At 38.5% G+C, this 22760-nt stretch overlaps 1 protein-coding gene across 22 annotated transcripts in view; it reads left to right on the top strand.

The window, feature by feature from the left end:
- ZNF829 (zinc finger protein 829) overlaps nt 1-22760 on the top strand; it is a 28313-nt gene that overhangs the window by 1740 nt on the left and 3813 nt on the right. For 6 of the 22 annotated variants that reach the window (XM_047709534.1, XM_047709540.1, XM_047709542.1 and 3 more), the window contains exons 3-5: nt 3685-3729; nt 8990-9116; nt 9426-9521. In XM_047709534.1, the coding sequence (XP_047565490.1) occupies nt 3685-3729; nt 8990-9116; nt 9426-9521 (268 nt within the window). Of the gene's footprint in view, nt 1-3684; nt 3730-8989; nt 9117-9230; nt 9522-19672; nt 19737-22760 lie in introns of those variants that run through there. The other 16 variants (XM_047709537.1, XM_047709544.1, XM_047709548.1 and 13 more) reach the window with 10 other exon arrangements.

Raw genomic sequence — 22760 nt, forward strand, 5'->3', positions numbered from 1 at the left:
AATAAAATCTTTAAAAAAAATAAAGTAAAATAAACAATAAAATAAAATAATACATAACATAATGCAACACATAACATAACATAGCACATAACAACGTACAACATATAACATGTAACATAACACAACATGACTATTACTTAGAGATTTTAAAAACAGAATTACCAAGAAAAAAATAAAATGTGATCACTCAAATATCTAATGTTAATATTTTGATTTTTAAAAAAGATTTTATTTATTTGAGAGACAGAGTGAAAGAGAGAGAGAGAGCACATAAGCAGGGGCAGAGGGAGAGGGAGAAGCAGGTTTCCTGCTGAGCAAGGAACTGGATGTGGGGCTCAATCCCAGGACATGGGATTATGACCTGAGTAGACGTTTAACTGACTGAGCCACCCAGGTGCCCCTTAATTAATTTTTATTATTTTCCCAAAATCAAATTATACTTATTTACTATATTATATCCTACATTTTCACTAGAAAGTATTATTCTCCTGTGTTGTCAAATGGTCTTTGTAAATACCATTTTTTAAAGATACATATTTCTTTGTGTGAGTTACGTTCTTCCCTTTCTTCATGTCAGTATGTCCGACTTTGAAATCTTTATTTATTTACTTATAAATAACACACATACACCCCCATCCACCCACACACACAGAGGTTTGAAATTGGACTTCATGATTAATAATGAGATTGTACACCATTTCATATATTTATCGGTTATTAAGATTTCTTCTTTTGTGACCTGCCTATTCAAATATTTTAACTTTTTGCCCCTGGATTATCTCTTGTTGATTCATAGGGTTTCTTTATATGATCTGGATATGAGTTCTTCATTGATATTTTTCCGTTTAGATTGTTTTATCATTTCCTTTAAGGTGGTTTTATGAATAGAAATCCTAACTTTAATGCAAAGTTATCAATTTTTTTTTCTTTGTGGTTAGTGCTTTTTGTGTTTCTGGAAATTCTTTCTTGGGCACCTGGTGGCTCAGTCAGTGAGGTGTCTGCCTTTGGCTCAGGTTGTGATCTGGGGTCCTGGGATTGAGCCCCAGGTCAGGCTCCCTGTTCAGTGGGGAGTCTGCTTGTCCTTCTCCCTCTGTTCCTCCCCCTGCTCATGCTGTCTCTCTTTCTCTCTCTCTCTCAAATTAATAAATAAAATCTTTATTTTTTACTACTTATTTATTTTAAAGATTCTATTTATTTATTTCACTCTCTGTTAAATAAATTTTGACAGAGAGTCAGATAAACACAAGCAGGGGGAGTGGGAGAGGGAGAAGCAGGCTTCCCCCCAGAGCAGGGAGCTTGAAGCGAGCCCGAAGCTACAAGTTTTGCTTTTTGGGGTTCTGGCTGGCCCAGTTGGTGGAGCATGTGACTTTGATCTCAGGGTTGTGAGTTTGAACCCCACATTGGGTGTGGAGATTACTTAAAAATAAAATCTTTTTATTTTTTTAAGATTTTTAAAAGATTTTATTTATTTACTTGACAGAGATCACAAGTAGGCAGAGAGGCAAGCAGAGAGAGAGGGGGAAGCAGGCTCCCTGCTGAGCAGAGAGCCTGATGTGGGGCTTGATCTCAGGACCCCGAGATCATGACCTGAGCTGAAGGCAGAGACTTAACCCACTGAGCCACCCAGTCGCCCCTTAAAAATAAAATCTTAAAATTTCCCATTTATATATTTAATCCACCTGTAACTGGCTTTTGTGTACAATGTAAAGTGGGGCCCAGATTTTCCCCACTTATGAATTTTTTCATAGCTTTCTCAGTACCATATATTAGTTCACTGTTCCCATTTCAGATATATCCAAATATATATAAATCCAGCATCTATATATAAGTGGGTATGTTCATGAGCTCTTTGTTCTGTTGTTTTAAAACAGTATCACAGGGACGCCTGGGTGGCTCAGTTGGTTGGACGACTGCCTTCGGCTCAGGGCAGATCCTGGAGTCCCGGGATCGAGTCCCGCATCGGGCTCCCGGCTCTGCGGGGAGTCTGCTTCTCTCTCTGACCTTCTCCTCACTCATGCTCTCTCTCACTGTCTTTCTCTCAAATAAATAAATAAAATCTTAAAAAAAATAAAAATAAAACAGTATCACAGTCTTGATTATTCTAGTTTCGTTGTCCTTTAAAAGTATTTTGGCTTTTCTTCCTGTGGCTGTGTTTAAGACTTTCTCCCAGTTTTTTATTTTCTGTAATTTTAATATAATGTGTCTAAGTTTTTAAAATTTTAAAAATTTTATTTAAAAATTTTATATGCTTGGGATTTGTAGAGTTTTTTCAGTTTGTAGGTAGGTGTTTTTTTATTAGTTTAGGGAACTCCTCAGCCATCTTCAAAAATTGCCCCTGCTTTATTCTCCTCTCCCCTCTCAGGCTCTAATTAAACATAGGTTAGAATTTCTTATCTTAATCTTTTTGGTTTTTAAAGTTGATACACTAGGTAGGTCTACTCTCAATTTTTTATTTTTATTTTTATTTTTTAAAGATTATTTATTTATTTATTTGACAGACAGAGATCACAAGGCAGAGAGGCCGGCAGAGAGAGGAAAGGAAGCAGGCTCCCTGCTGAGCAGAGAGCCCAATGCGGGGCTCGATCCCAGGACCCTGGGATCATGACCTGAGCCGAAGGCAGAGGCTTTAACCCACTGAGCCACCCAGGCACCCCTACTCTCAATTTTTAAAATGTGGGTATTTGGTACAGAGGCAAAGGAAATCACGTTAAGAATCAGTCACCCCAAATCTATTGAGCTTAAGACCTTTCTGAGTTTCTTTAGAAGATGGCCGAGTATTTCCAATCCATTCTTCTGTGCCCAAACCCAGAATATCTGGTTCTTCTCCCATCGGCCTCTAATTACACTTGCCATTTCTGTAGTGAAGATTGTTGCCCAATATTAACGTGAATAATGCTAGGAGGTTAGTATAATATAGTAGAAAATTAAAGGAATGCATTGAATTTTGTTCTCAGAAGCTAATCAGATGTTTGTTTTTTGTTTTTTGTTTTTTAAAGATCTTATTTTTAAGTAATCTCTACATCCAACATAGGGCTTGAACCTGCAAAACGAGATCAGAAGTTTCATGTCCTACCAACTGAGCCAGCCTGGCACCACCCCCTGCCCCTTTTTTTAACCTAATGTTTAATCAGGAAATATTTGAAGCATAATAAAATCAGAAAAAGCACAAGAATACATGCCATCACCAATGTTATTTAACATCACTACATTGGTATTAACCAAAGCACTTAGCCAAGAGAAAAAAGTTGGTTAAAAATTAGAAAAGAGAATATAAGATAATCGCTTTGCAGATGATATGAATGTGTACCTGAAAACCAAATCAGTGTATAACTAGCACTTTGAAATAAGCAGGCCTCCATAGGAAGCAAGTAAAATAAATTTGTTATTTTCTACTTTCAGCTCTCTGTGGGCTGATTTTTTTTATTGCCCTGGATAAAATAACTTGTGCAGTTTCTATACTTGTTTTGATCACTCTTTGGTATCCTTTGGTTATTTTCAGTGATAAAGGTCAGTCTCATTCTACTAATTACAATCTCTAGTTGAATATAATAATATGTAAGCTTCATTTAAAGCTTTTTATTTGAGTTCAGGGTTGCTGTAAGCTAGAAGCTTACAGTGTGAAAAGGGGGATACACTAAACTTCTTCATTTCTTTAGCCTAAATTTCTCTTCTCCCACCCAATAGGCTGTTTGTGGCTCCTATGAGATTGCAGCAGGTAGGAAAGAGGAGGTAAGGAGAAAAGTCTTACTTGACTGGTGCTATTGTTTTGGTCTTGGTCTCTCTTAGTTTTGTGGATGTTCAGCACTGACTCATTTTCTTATGTGGTGCTTTTTTAGGATTCTCAGAGAATTCCCTGCAGGAAGCTTCTAATTGTATGTGATGTGGGCAAAACATCTCCTTGAAATTGCTACTTATCTTTTAAAAGATTTTATTTCTTTATTTTAGAGATGGAGGGAGGGGAAGAGCAGAGGGAGAGGGACAAGCCGACTTGGTGCTGAGCACAGAGCCCAATGCGGGACTCGATCCCACAGCCCTGAGATCATGACCTGAGCCAAAATCAAGAGTCATGCGATTAACTGATTGAGCTACCAAGGCGCCCCTGAAATGTCTACCTATAATACCTGTCTTACACTTGGGGATTCTGTGCTTTGCTGCTTTGTTAGGAATCATGTTGTCCTTCTGTTGGGTCCACATCTGGTCCAAAAAGGGGACTGGATACCAGTTTCTGTGCCCTCTAAACTTCAGGAAACACAGCAAAAATTCTCCTAAATAATCTCATCATTTTACTTTGGACCTTGGAGTCTAAGATGAAGAAAGAACCTAATTTTTCCTATGGGATGGAAAATGTGTGTCATTTTTCAGCAACCAGTTTTTGGACACCAACTAAGTGTCCTGCAATAGTAATTCAATTCTGACACTAAATGCTCAGAGTTAACACAGAGCACCACAGGTTTAGTGGGCTTAGCCTTAAAAGACTGCCCTATTTGAGACAGCATCTCCAAGCCTTGGGTAGCTTCATGGCACTGCACTTTTGCCCAGCAGACCACAAACTAAGGTATTCCCATGATCCCTACTCAGGTATAGTAATTGATTAGAATGACTTATAGACCTCAGGAAAGTACTGTATTTAATCATAGTTTTACTATAAAGACTGCAATTCAGGAACAGCAAAATGGTAGAGATGCATAGGGCAAGGTATGAGAAGGAGGACCATATCTGGAAAGGTTCTTAAGGATTTTGCCTAACAAAATGGCTGAAGTAAAAGGTTTCCTTTGGTAATGTTTATATTGTAGAAAATTCTGCCACCAGCAAAATTATAGAAGTTAAAGAATTTATGTTAATAAGGAATAATTCTTGTAACAGTCATAAGAGAAGTGTAACTTTCAAGAAATTTAAATTATATTCTTGTCTAAGATGGTGATATTTTATTTATTTTTCAAAGATTTATGTATTTATTAGAGAGAGAGCTCGAGCAGGAGGGACAGAGGGAGAGGGAGAGGGGATCTGAAGCAGATTCTATGCTGAGCATGGAGCCCAACGTGGGGCTCTATCTCACAACTCTGAAATCATGACCTGAGCTGAAACCAAGAGTTAGACACTTAGCTTACTATGCCACTTAGGCACCCCAATACTGATATTTTAAATTAATGTTTAACCAGTTTTGCATTCAAAAAAATTCAAGAAATTTTAAGACTTAATAAAAAATGTCAGGGCTTTGTCCCAGTACCCAATCCTACTCCCCTCAGGTGGCTACCTTCAGATTTTTTCCTGTTTCTCTTGGCACTTTTCCTACATTTCTTTTGTTTTGTTTTTAATTTTTAAGTAATCTCTATAGCCAATGTGGGGCTCATACTCCCAACCACGTGATCAAGAGTTGCTCATTCCACACTAACTGAGTCAGCCAGGTGTCCTTTTCCCTATATTTCTTTCTTCTTTTCTTTTCTTTCTTTTTTTTTTTTTTTTAAGATTTTATTTATTTATTTGAGAGAGATAGAGCATGAGTGGGGTCAGGAGCAGATGGAGAGGAAGAGGGAGAAGCAGAGTCCCCACTGAACAGGCAGGTCGATGTTGGCCTTGATCCCAGGACCCTGAGATCATGACCTGAGTTAAAGGTAGATGCCTAACTGAGCCACCCAGGTACCCCCTTTTCCCTGTATTTCTAATTCATATTCCTACATTGCTGTTTTTTTTTAAAGATATGCTGTTTATTTATTTGGATGGGGTAGGGCGAGGGAGAGAGAGAGTATCTGAAGCAGGCCCCACACATAGCACAGAGCTTGACACTGGGCTGGATCTCACATCTCTGAGCCAAAATCAAGAATCAAATACTTAATTGACTGAGCCACCCAGGCACCCCCATTGCTATTCTTTTTATAGACATTTCTTGGTGACTTTCTTGAGGTAAATAAGGGTTGAGATTTCCCATATCACATTTCTCGCTTCCTGTTCCTGTAGAAGAATTATATCACAATTTTCTTTAAATCATTGATACTCATATAATTAGGACCTCACAGATATTATTAATCTGAGTAGTACACCAGAGCCTAAATTCTTTTCAGTACAACTTTTACAATTTTCTGAGGGTAAATGACTTTGTTTCTTCATTTGTCTTTTTCCATATATGTGTTGCTCTTTTTTTCCCCACATCTACCAACGTTGCTTCCAGTTGCCTATCAAAAATATCTTCCGTATAATCAAACTTACTAGGTCTTTATTTTTCCTTGGAGACCTCTTTCCCATAGTCCTTTATATTCTTGTTCCTAGACATTGCTCTCTAGTTCTGCCAGATATTATCCTGGAACTTGCCTTTCACAGTTACACTTGGGACCTTGTCATGTATTCTAATGTTAGTTTTGTAATTTCTGAATATAGTATCTTTCTTTTTCTTAATTTACTCCCTACTTTTTTTTTTTTAAAGATTTTATTTATTTGACAGAGAGATCACAAGTAGAGAGAGAGAGAGAGAGAGAGAGAGAGAGGAGGAAGCAGGCTCCCTGCCTAGCAGAGAGCCCGATGTGAGACTCGATCACAGGACCCTGAGATCATGACCTGAGCTAAAGGCAGAGGCTTAACCCACTGAGCCACCCAGGCAGCCCTACTCCCTACTTTTGAAGGAGCATGTAGGCTAGGAATTTCTTTTTTTTTTTTTTTAAGATTTTTTTTTTTTAAAGATTTTATTTATTTATTTGAGAGAGAGACAGTGAGAGAGAGCATGAGCTAGGAGAAGGTCAGAGGGAGAAGCAGACTCCCCATGGAGCTGGGAGCCTGATGTGGGACTCGATCCAGGGATTCCGGGATCATGACCTGAGCCGAAGGCAGTCGTCCAACCAACTGAGCCACCCAGGCGTCCCAAGATTTTTTTTTTTTTTTTTTAATTTGACAGACAGATCACAAGTAGGCAGAGAGGGAGGCAGAGAGAGAGGAGGAAGCAGGCTCCCTGCTGAGCAGAGAGCCCCACGTGGGGCTCGATCCCAGGACCCTGGGACCATGACCTGAGCCCAAGGCAGAGGCTTAACCCCCTGAGCCACCCAGGCACCCCCAGGAGTTTCTTTTAAAAGCTACTCAGAGGGTTGCCTGGCTGGCTCGGTGGGTTGGGCCTCTGCCTTCTGCTTGGGTCATGGTCTTGGAGTCCTGGGATTGGGCCCGCGTCGCGGCGGGCTCTCTGCTCGGTGGGGGGCCTGCTTCCCCCCAACCCCCTGCTTGCTTCTATGCCTACTTGTGATCTCTCTCTGTCAAATAAATTTTAAAAAATCTTAAAAAAAAAAAGCTACTGAGAGATAATTTTATCTTTCCCTGCAGATCTAGAAGTATGCTGACTTAATCTTCACACCAGTTTTTTTTTTTTTTTTTAAAGATTTTATTTATTTATTTGACAGAGAGATCACAAGCAGGCAGAGAGGCAGGCAGAGAGAGAGGAGGAAGCAGGCTCCCTGATGCGGGGCTCGATCCCAGGACTCTGAGATCATGACCTGAGCTGAAGGCAGCGGCTTAACCCACTGAGCCACCCAGGCGCCCCTACCATTTTGTTTTTAATCTCGCTCGGTATATAATCTTCACACTAGCTTTGACTGGGTATAGAATTCTAGGCCAGAATTCATTTTCATTTGTAATGTTAAAGGAATCCCTTTTTTTTTCTTCAGGTGGAGCTGTTGAAAAGTCCACTGCGATTTTAAATCCTAAAAATTTTTATGTGATCTATGTTTTCTTCCTGCAAGCTTTTAGAATTTCTGTTTTTCCTTGATATTCTGAAATTTTACTCCAAAATGTATCATAAGATTTTTTTTTTAATTTTTTTATTTTTTTCAGCATAACAGTATTCATTATTTTTGCACCACACCCAGTGCTCCATGCAATCCGTGCCCTCTACAATACCCACCACCTGGTGCCCCCAACCTCCCACCCCCCACCCCTTCAAAATTCTCAGATGGTTTTTCAGAGTCCATAGTCTCTCATGGTTCACCTCCCCTTCCAATTTCCCTCAACTCCCTTCTCCTCTCCATCTCCCCTTGTCCTCCATGCTATTTGTTATGCTCCACAAATAAGTGAAACCATATGATAATTGACTCTCTCTGCTTGACTTATTTCACTCAGCATAATCTCTTCCAGTCCCGTCCATGTTGCTACAAAACTTGGGTATTCATCCTTTCTTTCTTTCTTTCTTTTTTTTTTTTTTTTACAGCTTTATAAACATATATTTTTATCCCCAGGGGTACAGGTCTGTGAATTGCCAGGTTTACACACTTCACAACACTCACCATAGCACATACCCTCCCCAATATCCATAACCCCACCCCCTCTCCCAACCCCCTCCCCCCATCAACCCTCAGTTTGTTTTGTGAGATTAAGAGTCACTTATGGTTTGTCTCCCTCCCAATCCCATCTTGTTTCATTTACTCTTCTCCTACCCCCTCAACCCCCCCATGTTGCATCTCCTCTCCCTCATAAGATTTTTTTTTTTAAGTACATCACATTGTTCCCTCTTTGCGGTCTTAGAGGAAAAATATGGGAAGGGGGAAAGGATTCACATATATGCACACTTCACTATAGCCAGGCATCGAGCATTGAGCTGTATGATTGCTATTTTATGTTGTAGGAAAAGTTTACTTGCATGTTCCTTGATTATATCCCTCTGTACACAAAGATATGTTTTCTACTGATATAATAGAGTTCCAGTCCCTTCAGTTTGTTTAATAAGCTCTAGCACCATTTCTACTACCATCTTTTTTCTTTTTAAGATTTTATTTATTTATTTGAGAGAGCGAGCTCACACACAATCACGGGGAGCGGCAGGCAGAGGCAAAGGGAAAAGCAGGCTCCCCCACAGAGCAGAGAGCGTGATGTAGGGGTTGATCCTAGGACCTTGGAATCAAGATCTGAGCTGAAGGCAGACGCTTAACTGACTGAGCTACCCAGGTGCCTCACCATCTTTTTTTTTTTTTTTTTTTTTCTTTAATCTCCTTCTACTGTGAAAGCATGTTTGTTGTTTCAGGGGTCAATGATGTTCAGGGATGTATCTATAAACTTCTCTCAGGAGGAATGGGAATGCCTGGATTCTGGTCAGATGAATTTATACAAAGAAGTGATGTTGGAGAATTTCAGCAACCTGGTTTCAGTGGGTAAGGATAACTATCCCCCAAAATTCAGAGTCTGCCCTTCGGAATGTCTCCTTTCTCCATTATGAATTATTTGTTTCAAGTAACCAGCTAAATTTCTGCTCCCTGTTCCTCAAGGAATGGTTTGAGTTGGAATGGAATAGAATGGAATGGAAGAGTTGGAAATGAGCACCTTCAGTGGGTTGAAGCTTCATCTTCATCTTTCTCTGGTCCTTCCTATAGTGGCATCTTTTTCTTGATCACCAAGGGACTGCATCTGATTTCTGGGACACCCACAGCATAACAATGTCCCGTGTCTTTTCTTGTGATCAGGACTTTCCAATTCTAAGCCAGCTGTGATTTCCTTATTGGAACAAGGAAAAGAACCCTGGATGGTTGAAAGAGAGCTGACAAGAGGCCTTTGTTCAGGTGAGATGATAGGTAATGATTTTGTCCATTTTTTAATTGGGTTGTTTGTCTTATTATTACTGAGTTTTGAGTTAATTATATATTCTAGACACAAGTCTCTTATCAATCATATGATTTGCGAGTATTTTCTCCCATTTAGTAGGTATGTTTTCACCCTCTTGATTTTGTCCTTTGAAGCACAAATTTTTAAATTTAACGAGAACCAGTTTATCTATTTTTTCTTTGGTTGCGTGTGCTTTTGGTGTGAGCTCCTTTAAGTTATGACCCTTCATAATTAAGTTTATTAATACCTTCTGGAAGTAGGAAAATATTTCACCCTTATCCTATTAGTAGGTAAAGGATTTTTATCAGTTATATCTCAAAAAAAAAGTTTGAAGATAAAACAACAAAAAAAGATTTTCTCAACTGTAGATACAACTTTAGTTTTATAATTTAGCCATAAGATAGAATAAACAAAGAACTAAAGAACTCACCAATGCAGATTTCCTAAGATATATTTTCCTTTCCAGGAGGCACAAAATATTATAAACAGACCCACAGGAAGATAATAATTCAAATTCTCTGTCATCTCAGTTAACAGAGAATGAAGGGATTCCCAGATAACTGGAACAGATTTCCATTATCCCTATAGAAATTACCATAAAATCGGGGCGTCTGTGTGGCTCAGTGTGTTAAAGCCTCTGCCTTCTGCTCAGGTCATGATCTCAGGGTCCTGGGATCGAGCCCCACATCGGGTTCTCTGCTCGGCGGGGAGCCTGCTTCCTCCTCTCTCTCTGCCTGCCTCCCTGCCTACTTGTGATCTCTGTCAAATAAATAAATAAAATCTTAAAAAAAAAAAAAAAGAAATTACCATAAAATCAGATTCCTGATCACTATGACTTACCAGCCTTGCACAAAACAGAAGCAAAACTAGACTTAACCCAAAAACAAAACCTAAGATGCGTTTGAGGAGGGTGTAGTGGAGAGAAAGTGAATTAAAGTAGCATTTTATTGCTGCTTGGGATTTACTGAGGCAGCCAAGAAGAAAATGGGCCTTAAATAGCCCATGAGATACACTTCTCAAGTCACACTTTATTGCCTCCTGCAAATAAGTCCATTTGGACATCTCAGTGGGACCTTCAGAATTGTCAAGAGTATAACATTTTCAAAACATTTCAAAAGTATAATTATTCAAAAATTAGGGGCGCCTGGGTGGCTCAGTGGGTTAAGCCGCTGCCTTTGGCTCGGGTCATGATCTCAGAGTCCTGGGATCGAGCCCCGCATCGGGCTCTCTGCTCAGCAGGGAGCCTGCTTCCTCCTCTCTCTCTGTCTGCCTCTCTGCCTGCTTGTGATCTCTCTGTCAAATAAATAAATAAAATCTTTAAAAAAAAAATTAAAGATGATTCTTCTAAATATATGATAAGCACATTTGAAAGATTTATTTAGCTCACTAATGAGAGAACCAGAGGAATGGTAAAGCTGGTTCAAGTTGTCTGGAAGACTCTGAGTTTATATTATAATTATATACATATATATGTAATTACATTACAGTGCAGGAATCACATCACTAACGTGGATGCAAAAACTAGTTACTGTCTTAGAGAATAAAAATTTGTAACCTTCAGGCTGTCTTTCCACCAGACAAATCATTTATAACTTGTTCTTCATAGCAATTTTTCGTTCTTTGTTCAGTTACTTTCTAGATTTTTCAAGTAGATTGTAAGCATCTACAATTTTCTAATTGGTATTGTTGGTACAGAGAAGTACTATAAGCTTTTTTTTTTAACATGTGGAAAGTTTAATTTTATTATCAGGGAAATGCAGTGGAATACCATTATGTCATCTGTAACATGGGCAAATATTTAAGTCTGACATTAGTAAGAATAGATGACAATGTAGAACAGCACCTTCAAGCTGCTGATAGGGTGTAAATTCATACAATTGCTTTTTTTTTTTTTTTTAAAGATTTTTTAATTTATTTATTTGACAGAGAGAAATCACAAGTAGGCAGAGAGGCAGGCAGAGAGAGAGGAGGAAGCAGACTCCCCGCCGAGCAGAAAGCCCGATGTGGGGCTCCAACCCAGGACCTGGGATCATGACCTGAGCCGAAGGCAGTGGCTTAACCCACTGAGCCACCCAGGCGCCCCATACAATTGCTTTTTATTCTTCTTAAATTTAATTGTGAAGGGCACCTGGATGGCTCAATTGGTTAAGCATCTGCCTTTGACTTAGGTCGTGATCTCAGGATCCTGGGATCAAGCCCCATGTCCAGCTCCTTGCTCGTCAGGGAGTCTGCTGCTTCCTCTTCCTCTGCCCTTTCCCTCTGCTCGTGCTTGCTGTCCCTCTCTCTGTCTCTTTCAAATAAATAAAATCTTAAAAAAATATTTAATTGTGATAAGATCATTTAACATGAGATCTACCCTCAACAAATTTTTTTTTTTAAAGATTTTATTTATTTGTCAGAGAGAGAGAGGGAGAGAGAGCGAGCATAGGCAGACAGAATGGCAGGCAGAGGCAGAGGGAGAAGCAGGCTCCCTGACGAGCAAGGAGCCCGATGTGGGACTCGATCCCAGGACGCTGGGATCATGACCTGAGCGGAAAGCAGCTGCTTAACCAACTGAGCCACCCAGGCCTCCCAACCCTCAACAAATTTTTAAGTGTATAATAAATATTGTTAACTTTAGGCGCCGTATTGTATAGCAGATCTCTAGCACTTATTTGCCTTGCATAATTAAAGCTTTATACTTACTGGTTAGCAACTGCTCGTTTCCTTATAACCCCAGCCCTCAGTAACCAACTACTCTTGGTAACTGCTCTTTTGTTCTGTGAGTTTTGCCCTTTTTAGATATCTCATATAAGTCAAATAATGCTGTATTTGTCCTATAACTGGTTTATTTCATGTAGCTTAGTCTCTTCATGTTGTTTCATATGGAAGGATTTCCTTCTTTTTAAGGTTGAAAAATATTCCATTATAAATATATAACACATTTTGTTTATCCACTCATCCATCTGTGGATTTAGGTTGTTTTCACATCTTGACTATTATGAGTAGTACTGCAATGAACGCATGAGTGCTAATATCTCTTCAAGATCCTGATTTCAAACGGGGTTCCTGGGTGGCTCAGTGGGGAAGGCCTCTGCCTTCGGCTCAGGTCATGATCTCAGGGTCCTGGGATTGAGCCCCGCATCGAGCCCCACTTCGAGCCCCGCATCGGGCTCTCTGCTCAGCAGGGAGCCCGCTTCCCCCTCTCTCTCTTTGCCTGCCTCTCTGCCTACTTGTGATCTCTCTGTCAAATAAATAAATAAAATCTTAAAAAAAGAAAAAAGATCCTGATTTCAGTTCTTTTGGATAAATACCCAGAAGTGGGATTGATGGATCATATGGTAGTTCTATTGTTAATTTTTAAGGAACCTCCTCATACTGTTTTCAGAGGGTTGCACCATTTTGCATTTCCACCAATAGTGTACAAGAATTCCAATTTCTTTGCGTCTTCACCAGTATTTGTGACTTGTTTTTTTGTTTGTTTGTTTGTTTTAATGACAGCCATCCTAAAAGTAATAGGCAATGTTTCTTCATGGTTTTGATTTATGCTTCTGTAATGATTTGAGATTTTTGAGCAACTTTCATATACTTCTTGACCATTTATACATTTTCTTTGGAAAAACGTCTATTCACATTCTCAACTTATATTTTAGTCAGATTGGTTCTTTCGCTATATATTTTAGGAATTAACCACTATCAGATACATGGTTGGCAAATATTTTCTCCCATTCCATAAGTACCTTTTCACACTTTTGTTTCCTTTGCTGTGCACAAGCTTTTAAATTTGATGTAGTCCTGTATGTCTGTTTGCTTTTGTTGTCTCGCTTTTGGTGTCATATCCTGAAATCATCAATAAGACCATTGTCATGAAACTTGTCCCTTATGTGAAGCATTATAGTGTCAGGTCTCATGTTTAAGTCTTTAATACATTTTGAGGTGGTTTTTCTGTATGGGATAAGATAAAGGCCAAATTTTGCATGTGGATGTTCAGTTTTCCCATCATCATTTGTTAAAGAAACTTTCCTTTTTCTGTTATGTAGTCTTGGCATCTTTGTTGCATATTAATTGACTGTGTATATATGAATTTATTTGTTCTCTTCTGTTCTTTTGACTTATATGTATGTCTTTGTGACAGTACCATACTGTTTTAATTACTGCTGCTTTATATTTTGAAATCAGGAAATGTGAAGCCTCTAACTTTGTTGTACTTTCTGAAGATTATTTTGGCTCATTGGATTTTTTTTTTCTATTTCTATAGAAAATGCTATTGGGATTTTGATAGGGATTGCATTGAATCAGTAGATTGTTTTGGGAGTATGGACATTTTCACAATATTTTTCTTTTTTTTCTTTAATTTTTTAAATTTATTTTCAGCATAATAGTATTCATTGTTTTTGCACCACACCCAGTACAATATTCTTCTAATCCACGAACACAGAATAGCTGTCCATTATTTTGTGTATCTTTAATTTCTTCATCAGCGTTTTGCAGTTTTCATTGTACAAGTCTCTTACCTCATCGGTTATGTGTGTTTCTAAATAGTCCTTTTCCTTTTGATGCTATTATAAATGAGATAGTTTTTCTCATTTCTTTTCCAGGTTATTGTCAGTGTAAAGAAACAACTAATTTTTATATATTGATTTTGTGTCCTGAAACTGCAAACTGAAACCCTAACTTAATGGTTTATTAGTTCTAACAGTTTTTATGTGAAGTCTTTAGAGTTTTCTGTATACCAGATATAGAAGTGGCAAGAGTGGGTGTTTTTCCTTCATGCTCTTAGAGGGAGAGTTTTCAGTTTTTCATCAAGTATGATATTAGTTGTGCACTTTTTATATGTGGCCTTTATTATGTTAAGATAATATCCATGTTATTAGTTTATTGAGGGTTTTTCATCCTGAAAAGGTGTTGAATTTTATCAAATGCTTTTTCTGCATCTGTTGAGATGATCATGTAATTTTTATCCTTCATTCTCTCTTTTTTTAAAAGATGTTTATTTGTTTATTTGAGAGACAGAGCACAAATGGGGAAAGAGGGAGAGGGAAAAGCAGAGTCCCCACTGAGCAAGGAGCCAGATGCAGGAGCTCAGTCCCAGGACCCTGAGATCATGACTGGAGCCAGAGTTAGACACTTAACCTACTGAACCACCTAAGCACTCCAATCTTTCATTCTCTTAATGTGGTGTATCACATTAACTGATTTTGCATGTTGGATTATCTTTGCATCCGAGGGATAAATTCCACTTGGTCATGGTATACGATCCTTTTAATGTGCTGTTGAATTTAGTTTACTAGTATTTTGTTGAGAATTTTTGCATCAATATTCATTAGAGAATTGGCCTGTTGTTTTCTTTTTTATGGTGTGTTTTATCTGGCTTTGGCATGAGGGTAATGCTGGCTTCGTAAAATGAGTTTGAATGTGTTCTCTCCTTTTCAGTTTTTTGGAAGAGTTTTAGGATTGGCAGCCCTTCCCCACCCCCAGATTGGCATTATTATTATTATTTAAATGTTTGGTAGACTTCACCAATGACACCATCTGGCCCTGGGCTTTTCTTTATTGAGAAATTTTCTTTTTTAAAAGATTTTATTTATTTATTAAAGAGAGAGAGCATGGGGTGGGGGCAGAGGGAGAAGCAGACTTCCCACTGAGCAGGGAGCCCAGTACGGGGCTCTAACCCATGACCCTGGGATCATGCCCTGAGCTGAAGGCAGACAGTTAACTGACTGAGCTACCCAGGCCTCCTGCGTTGAGAGATTTTTTATTGTGAGTTAATGTCCTTACTAGTTCTAGGTCTGTTGAGACTTCCTGTTTTCTTTATGATTCAGCCTTGGTAGGTTATATATTTCTAGGAATTTATCCATTTCTTCCAGGTTATCTACTTGTTCATACTAGCCTCTTAATGATCCTTTTAATTTCTGTAACATCAGTTATAGATTTTTGATTTTATTTATTTGAGTTTCCTCTTTTTTCTTACTATAACTAAAAGTTTATCAATTTTACTTATTTTTTTCAGTAGACTGTTAGTTTCATTGATCCTTCCTGTTTTTCTATTTTATTTGGTTTATATCTGCTCTAAAATTTAATATTTCCTTCCTTATGCCAACTTTGGGTTTAGTTTGTTTCTTAAGGTGTAAGGTCATATATTTATGATTTTTCTTATTTTTTAATGTAGGAACTATAAACTTCCCTCTTTATACTGACATTTCTTCATCTCATAAATATGTTTTCTTTTGTCTCAAGCTATTTTCTAATTTCTCTATTTCTTTTTGACCAATTGCTTATTCAAAAGTATATTGTTTAATTTCAACATATTTGTGAATTTTCTAGTTTTCATTCTGCTATAGATTTCTAGTTTCATTCACTGTCGTCAGAAAAGATACTTGGAATGATTTTATTCTTCTTAAATTTCTTTTTTTTTTTTAAAGATTTTATTTATTTATTTGACAGAGAGAAATCACAAGTAAGCAGAGAGGCAGGCAGAGAGAGAGGAGGAAGCAGGCTCCCTGCTGAGCAGAAAGCCCGATGTGGGGCTCGAACCCAGGACCTGGGATCATGACCTGAGCCGAAGGCAGCGGCTCAACCCACTGAGCCACCCAGGCGCCCCCTCTTCTTAAATTTCTTAAAAGACTTGTTTTGTCACCTAATATATGATCTGTCTTCAAGAACATTCCATGTGCACTTGATAAGCATCTATCTTATTACAACTGAGTGAAATGTTCTGTATAGGTCTGTTAGATCCATTTGATCTATGGTAGTTTTCAAGTCACTGTTTATTTTCTATCTGGTTGTTTTTTCTATTATTGCAAGTAGGCCATTGAAGTGTCCAATTATTTTGGTCTATGTCTCACTTTAGTTTTGTCAGTGTTTGCTTTATGTATGTGCTCTGCTGTTGGATCTGTATGTATTTATGATTGCTGTGTCTTCCTGGTGAATTAAGCCTTTTATTATTATATAATGTCTTTCTTCTCTTTTGACTGTTTTTTACTTAAAGCCTGTTTTGTCAGATGTAAGTATAGCCACCCTAGCTATCTTTAGGTTACCATTTACTTGGAATATCTTTTTCTGTTTCTTCACTTTCAACTGATATGTGTGTCCTTAAATCTAAAGTGGGTCTCTTGAGGACAGCATATAATTGGATCTTATTTTATCCATTCAGCCACTATGACATTTGATTGGGAAGTTTAACCCACTTACATTTAAAGTTACTATTGAGGGGCCCCTGGGTGGCTCAGTGGGTTAAAGCCTCTGCCTTCGGCTTGGGTTGTGATCTCAGGGTCCTGGGATTGAGCCTTACATTGGGCTCTCTGCTTGGTGGGGAGCCTGCTTCCCCATCTCTCTCTGCCTGCCTCTCTGCCTACTTGTGATCTCTCTCTCTCTCAAATAAATAAGTGAAATCTTAAAGTTACTATTGATAGGGAAGGATTTACTGTTACTATTTGTCATTTTTCTGTTCTTGTAGTTCTTTTGCCCCTCTTTTTCTTTTTTTCTGTCTTTTTGCTTCTTTTATTTATTTATTTTTGCATTGATATGCTTTGAATCCTTTCTATTTGTCTTTTTTGTAATCTTTATAAGTATTTTCTTTTTATGGTTATACTGGGGCTTTCATAAAATATCTTGTAACAATATGTTTTAAACTGAGAATTTATTTCAATCACATACAAAACACTTAATTCTTATTCTCCCATATATTGTGTTACCAATGTTGTAATTTAATCTATTTATAGTTTATCAGTATATCCATTAATATATTTTTATGTGTAGTTATTTACAATACTTTTACCTTTTTACTTTTATACTAGAATTAAAAGTAGTTTACCCTCCTGTGTAACAGTATTACAGTATTCTGTGTTTATATATTTGCTTTTACAAACAGAACTTTTATGCTTTTTTATTCCCTTATGTTGCTGTTTACCATCCTTATGTTTTGTGTTGAAAACTTTCTTTAGGCAGGTCTAGTGGTGATGAACTCCCTCAGGTTTTGTTTGTCTGGGAAAAGTCTCTCCTTTGTTCATGAAGAAAGTTTTTCTGGGTATAATGTTCTTGAGTGACAATTGTTTTTTTTTCACCACTTTGAATATATCATCCAGCTCCCTTCCAGCCTTCAAAATTTTGCTAAATAATCTATTCATTGTTCTATGGGGGTTCCATTGTATAAGACAGTTTGTCATCTCTTGATGCTTTCAAAATTCTCTTTGCCTTTGAAGTTTTAATTTTACTTTTTTAGTAATCTCTACCCCCAGCATGGGGCTTGAACTCACAACCCCAAGATCAAGAGTTGAATACTCTTCCATCTGAGCCAGATAGTTGTCTGAGCCAGACACCCCTCTTTGCCTTTGACTATTGACAAAAACATTATAATGATGTTTCAGTGTGATATAGTGTGTCTTGGTGTGCATTTCTTTGTGTGCATCTTTTTTGGAATACTGTGGCTTCCTGAGTCTGGATGTCCATTTCCTTCCCCAGATTTGGGAAGTTCTTATCCATTACTAATTTGAGTAAGTTTTGTTGTTCTTTCTCTGACTCTAACTCCTATGTGTATATTGGGCCATTCCTTGGTGCCTCATAAGAACCTTAAACTTTCTTCACTCCTTTTTATTCTCTTTTCTTTTTGTTCTGTTGATTGAATAATTTCAAAAGACCTGTCTTTGAATTCTCTGATTCTGTCTTCTGCTTGCTCTAGTCTGTTGAATGTTGAGTTCATTTATTGAAATTTTCAGTTCAGGGGCACCTGGGTGACTCAGTGGGTTAGGCCTCTGCCCTCGGCTCATGTTGTGATCTCAGGGTCCTGGAATGGAGCCCCACGTTGGACTCTCTGCTCAGTGGGGAGTTTGCTTTCCCCCTCTCTCTCTGCCTGCCTCTGCCTACTTGTGATCTCAAAGAAATAAATAAAAAAAACTTAAAAATATATTTTTTTCAGATAAGTTATTGCATTCTTCAGCTCCAAGATTTCTTTCTTTCTTTTTTTTTTTTTTTTTCCAAATTTTTTGTCTCGTGGTTGGAATTCTCACTTTCCTCATGCCTTGTTCTCCTGAGCTCATTGAGCATTTTCTTGATGGTAATTTAAAATTCTCTGTCAGGTAATTCCTCTACCTATATTTCATTAGGGTAATTTTCTGGAGCTTTATTTTATTTCCTTCTTTGGATTATGTTTCTCTATTTCTTCATTTTATTTCCTTGATTTTTTCTGTTGGGATCTACATGTTTAAAAAAATGCCACTTGTCCTGTTCATTATGAATTAGCCTCATAGAAGAGAAGACCTTCACCAGTCGGAGCTTCTGTGAGCCTTGCAAACATTCATGCTAGTTTAAACCACCATCTTTATGAGTGACTTCCAGGTGTTTAGAGTATGCCAAGTCTCATCAGCACCAATTCCTTATGTAAATCCTGAAGAAATTAGAACATTGGATGTGTGGTTCAGGTTCTTTCCCTTTCCAGAGAGAATGTGGAAGCTGGAGTGTTTTGCTTGCCAGCTCTGCTCTAGAATGGGGGAAAGGGCTATGGCAATTGTTTGCATGCTAGTTCGATTCACCTTTTTTGTTCTCAGTGGCTCCCAGTTTCTAAAATATGCCAGATCCCTCCAGGGCTCCAAGATAGAAGCCAGTCCCTCAAGTAATCCCCAGAAAAGTTGAAATATTTGATGCACTCTTTCCCCCTGTAGGAAGAAACTGGGAGCTGGGATTTTTCTCCCATTTGCTATGAATTAAACTAGGAGAAGAGCTATAGTGCCTTCATGCTAGTTTAAAATACTCCCTTTGTTTTTTGTTGTCCCTGGGTGGGGGGGTCCCACTGTGTGCCAGGCCCTGAGATAGTGAGATAGAAGCCAGTCCCTTGGGTAGCTTCCAGAGAAGTTAGAAAATTGGATGCAAGGTCCAACTCTTTTCATCTCAAGGAGATGGTGGGAGCTGGAGCTGGAGTTTTCCACCCATTCATTTGGCAGTAGGCCAGGAGGAGGAGCTATGGTGAGTTTGTGTGCTAGTTCAAACTGCCGTCTTTGTTCTTGGTGGCCCTCAGATATCTTGAATCTGCTGGGTCCCATCAGCACTGAGACTGATGAGATAGAAACCAGTCCTTTAGGCAAACCCCAGAAAAGTCGGAATGTTTGACACACAGTCCACCTCTTTCCTTCTCCAGGGAGAAGCTGGGAGCTGAAGTTTTCCTCCCACTCACTCTGCATTGAGCAGGGAAAGGAGCTGTGGTGAGTGCCTGCATGCTAGTTCAAACCAGTGCTTCTGTTCTTTGTAGTCCCTGGGGCCTAGGGTATGCCAGGTCTGATCAAGCCTCCAAGACAGTCAGGCAGCACTCAGAAAAGTGGAGTCATTAGATGTGCACTCCAACTTCTTTTCTATTCTGGGAGAAGCTGGAGGTTTCCTCTGAGTTGTATGGCACTATCCCATGAATGGGGATCATGGTGAGAAGGTGTCTCCAGTTTTCCTACTAGTTTTGATATGGCTGGCTTTACCCTTGCCTAGTGTACAGGATTCTCTTAATGAGTTTCTAGATTTCTCACAAAGGGAATCGATCCATGTATTGCTGTTGAGTTGATGTGTTTGTGGGAGTCAGGAGAATCTAGCACTTATTCCACCATCTTGCTAATGTTACTCAAAATACTATTTTTGTAAGTGATCTTTAATATCCAGCAACTTTACTGAAGTTAATTTTTTATTCTCTTGGTTTTTCTAGTTCGATCATCATATTATCTGCATATTGTTAGATTTATCACTTCCCTTACAGTCCTCATACTTGTTATTTCCTTGCTTATAATGGTAGCCGGGACTGTCTTAATTGGTAACATTGGTAATGGGCATCCATTTCTTTTTCCCCATCTTTTAAGGAGCATATCTGAAGTTCTTCACTTCAGTTTTTGTATTGGTTCTGATAACTTTTACCAAGTTACAGTATTACTTTGTAGTGCTAATTTGGTCAGAGTTATCATAAATAGGTGTTGGCCACATCCTACAATTTTTCTATATCTGTCAAGATGATCATGGTAGTTTGTGGTCTCTTTCAACAACAGTTGTACCCTCTCGTGTGTGGCCATTTTGGCCTGTGAGTTCATGTTCCCAAGGGGATATCAATCACCTTGTGTGGCATTGTGCCTGGGGAGGGGCCAAGAGATAGATCCAGGCCTGTTCCCTTCCAGGTAGATTTAAGAAGTGGGAGGAGATAAACTCAGGATGACAAGCCCTAAGACCTCAGGATTCACCACTGATAATTTTATTTGCTACTGCTCTACCAGGTAATTCTCCTCATCAGGGTTTGCTCTTTCAACATTCACAAAGCAGCAGCATCTACAGGAAGAGTATACCTTCTCTTTTTGTAATCCACCAGCTCTAGGGGTTTTAATAGCTGAGAAGGTAGAGGAGCAGATGCCTGAGAGCAGATGGTCCGCCATATTCTTCTGTGCAGCAGGACTTTTTCTTTACCATTAGGTTATCCTACTTAGCTGCTTGAGCAGTTGCCACCAGTTTCTGTCATAAAGGCACAGCAACATTGGTTCCAAAGCATTTCAGGGAAAGGCTAAATCAGAATTTAAAGACCTTACGACCAGGCCATCCTCTCCTTGCCTCCTGTTACCATTTCTCCAGGCAAGTAGCCTCCACCCTCAAATACACACAAGTTTGCACCAGTCTTCAGTCACTCTAGAATATTTCACAGTTTGCATCAGTTCCATATAAAACCAATTCTCTATAATTTCTCCAGGGTTAATTGAGAGACAAAGCCAGAATTTTGTGTACATTCTGAGATTAGACAGAAACTTTTGGGGTTTTTAAAAATATATTTTCATTATTGTATTATCAATTTCTAAGAATTTTGTGTGTGTATGTTTTCTTAGTGTTCCTTTATTTAGCATCTTGAGCCCTTTTAATTTGGTTAGCTCTCTGAGGTTATTCATTATATGTTTTGGCATTTTCTTGTGTTCCTTGCTCTGTTTCCTCACAGATACTTTTTTCTCTTTTGGGCGCTTCTTCATGTTAAGAAACATTTCTCAAATGTCTGATAAATAATGACTTACTGCTCATTTTTAAGTATGAGATGCTAAAAAGATGATTGGAACTTCTGTGTAGTAGGGATTGGGTCTTGTTGATTTTAGGATGATCTGGTTGGGTTAATATACTGAGGACAGCCCACTTTTGGTAACTTGGTCTTTTATGCATAATCTTCCTGAGAGAAGAGACCTTTACTTTCATTCCTAGTTGAGGGAGTTATTATCAGTGTTCCGGTGGTTAAATTGGGGTGAAGTCAACAGGGTTATTTCAGTATTGTGGCCTGGACAAATTTTCTGGCAACAAATGGATGTCTTATACTTTAACTCAATTCTGACACTTCTGGAGTTAACATCAGATTCCACAAGTTAAAGGGCAAGGTGCCCACCAGTTCAGATACTAGTTGCAACCAGGATCCCCAGGCTACCCGTATTTCTGTCTGGCTAAGTTTAGAGTTTTACATACCTCCTCAGGTTTGATAATTCATTAGAATAACTTGCAAAACTAAAAAACCAAAAAGAACAACTCACAAAACTCCATGAAAAGCACTGTACTTATGATTGCCATTTTATGTAAAGGATACAATGAAAAGTTAGCTGAAGACATAACACAGGGCGAAGTCTAGGAGGTACCAAGAAATTGAAGTGTGTTATCCTCCAGGTACATTATGTAGTTACCAACCAGGAAGTTAGTAACCAGAAGGTTACCCCAATCCTTGCCCTGAGTTTTTTATTGGTTATGTAGTCATGAGTGGCCAGACCCTCCCTTGAAGCTAATCACCGCATTAGGAAAACTTAGGTATGATCAAAAGGAGCTTGTGAATAACAAAAGACTTTCCGGTCAGGAAATTCCAGTGGTTTGTGGGGCTCTGTGCCGGGAACCAGGGGCAAAGACCAGATATATTCTTTATTTTATCACAAGTGTATTTATTTTCTGTTAATCTTTGTCCTTAATTCAATACTGGTAGCCACAACTATGCCTGATGTTCCTGAATCCAGATTCCTTCTGGTTCCATATTTCTATATTTCGAGTTTTCTGTGAGAATAAGGAAGTATAATCCTGTATGGGATGAGAGAAATGATCCTAGGGGTCTTACTAGTAATACAATCTTGAATTCATTCTTTAGCTTTCAGCATTCTCTGTGTATCCCACTATTAGAAATGCCTGATACCTTCAATTTTTGTTCATTTTAGGGGATCTGCACTATGAATTAGTGCTGTGGAATTCATCTGCTG

The sequence above is a fragment of the Lutra lutra genome, chromosome 17 (genome assembly GCF_902655055.1).
Source record: "Lutra lutra chromosome 17, mLutLut1.2, whole genome shotgun sequence".
NCBI classification, from domain to species: domain Eukaryota; kingdom Metazoa; phylum Chordata; class Mammalia; order Carnivora; family Mustelidae; genus Lutra; species Lutra lutra.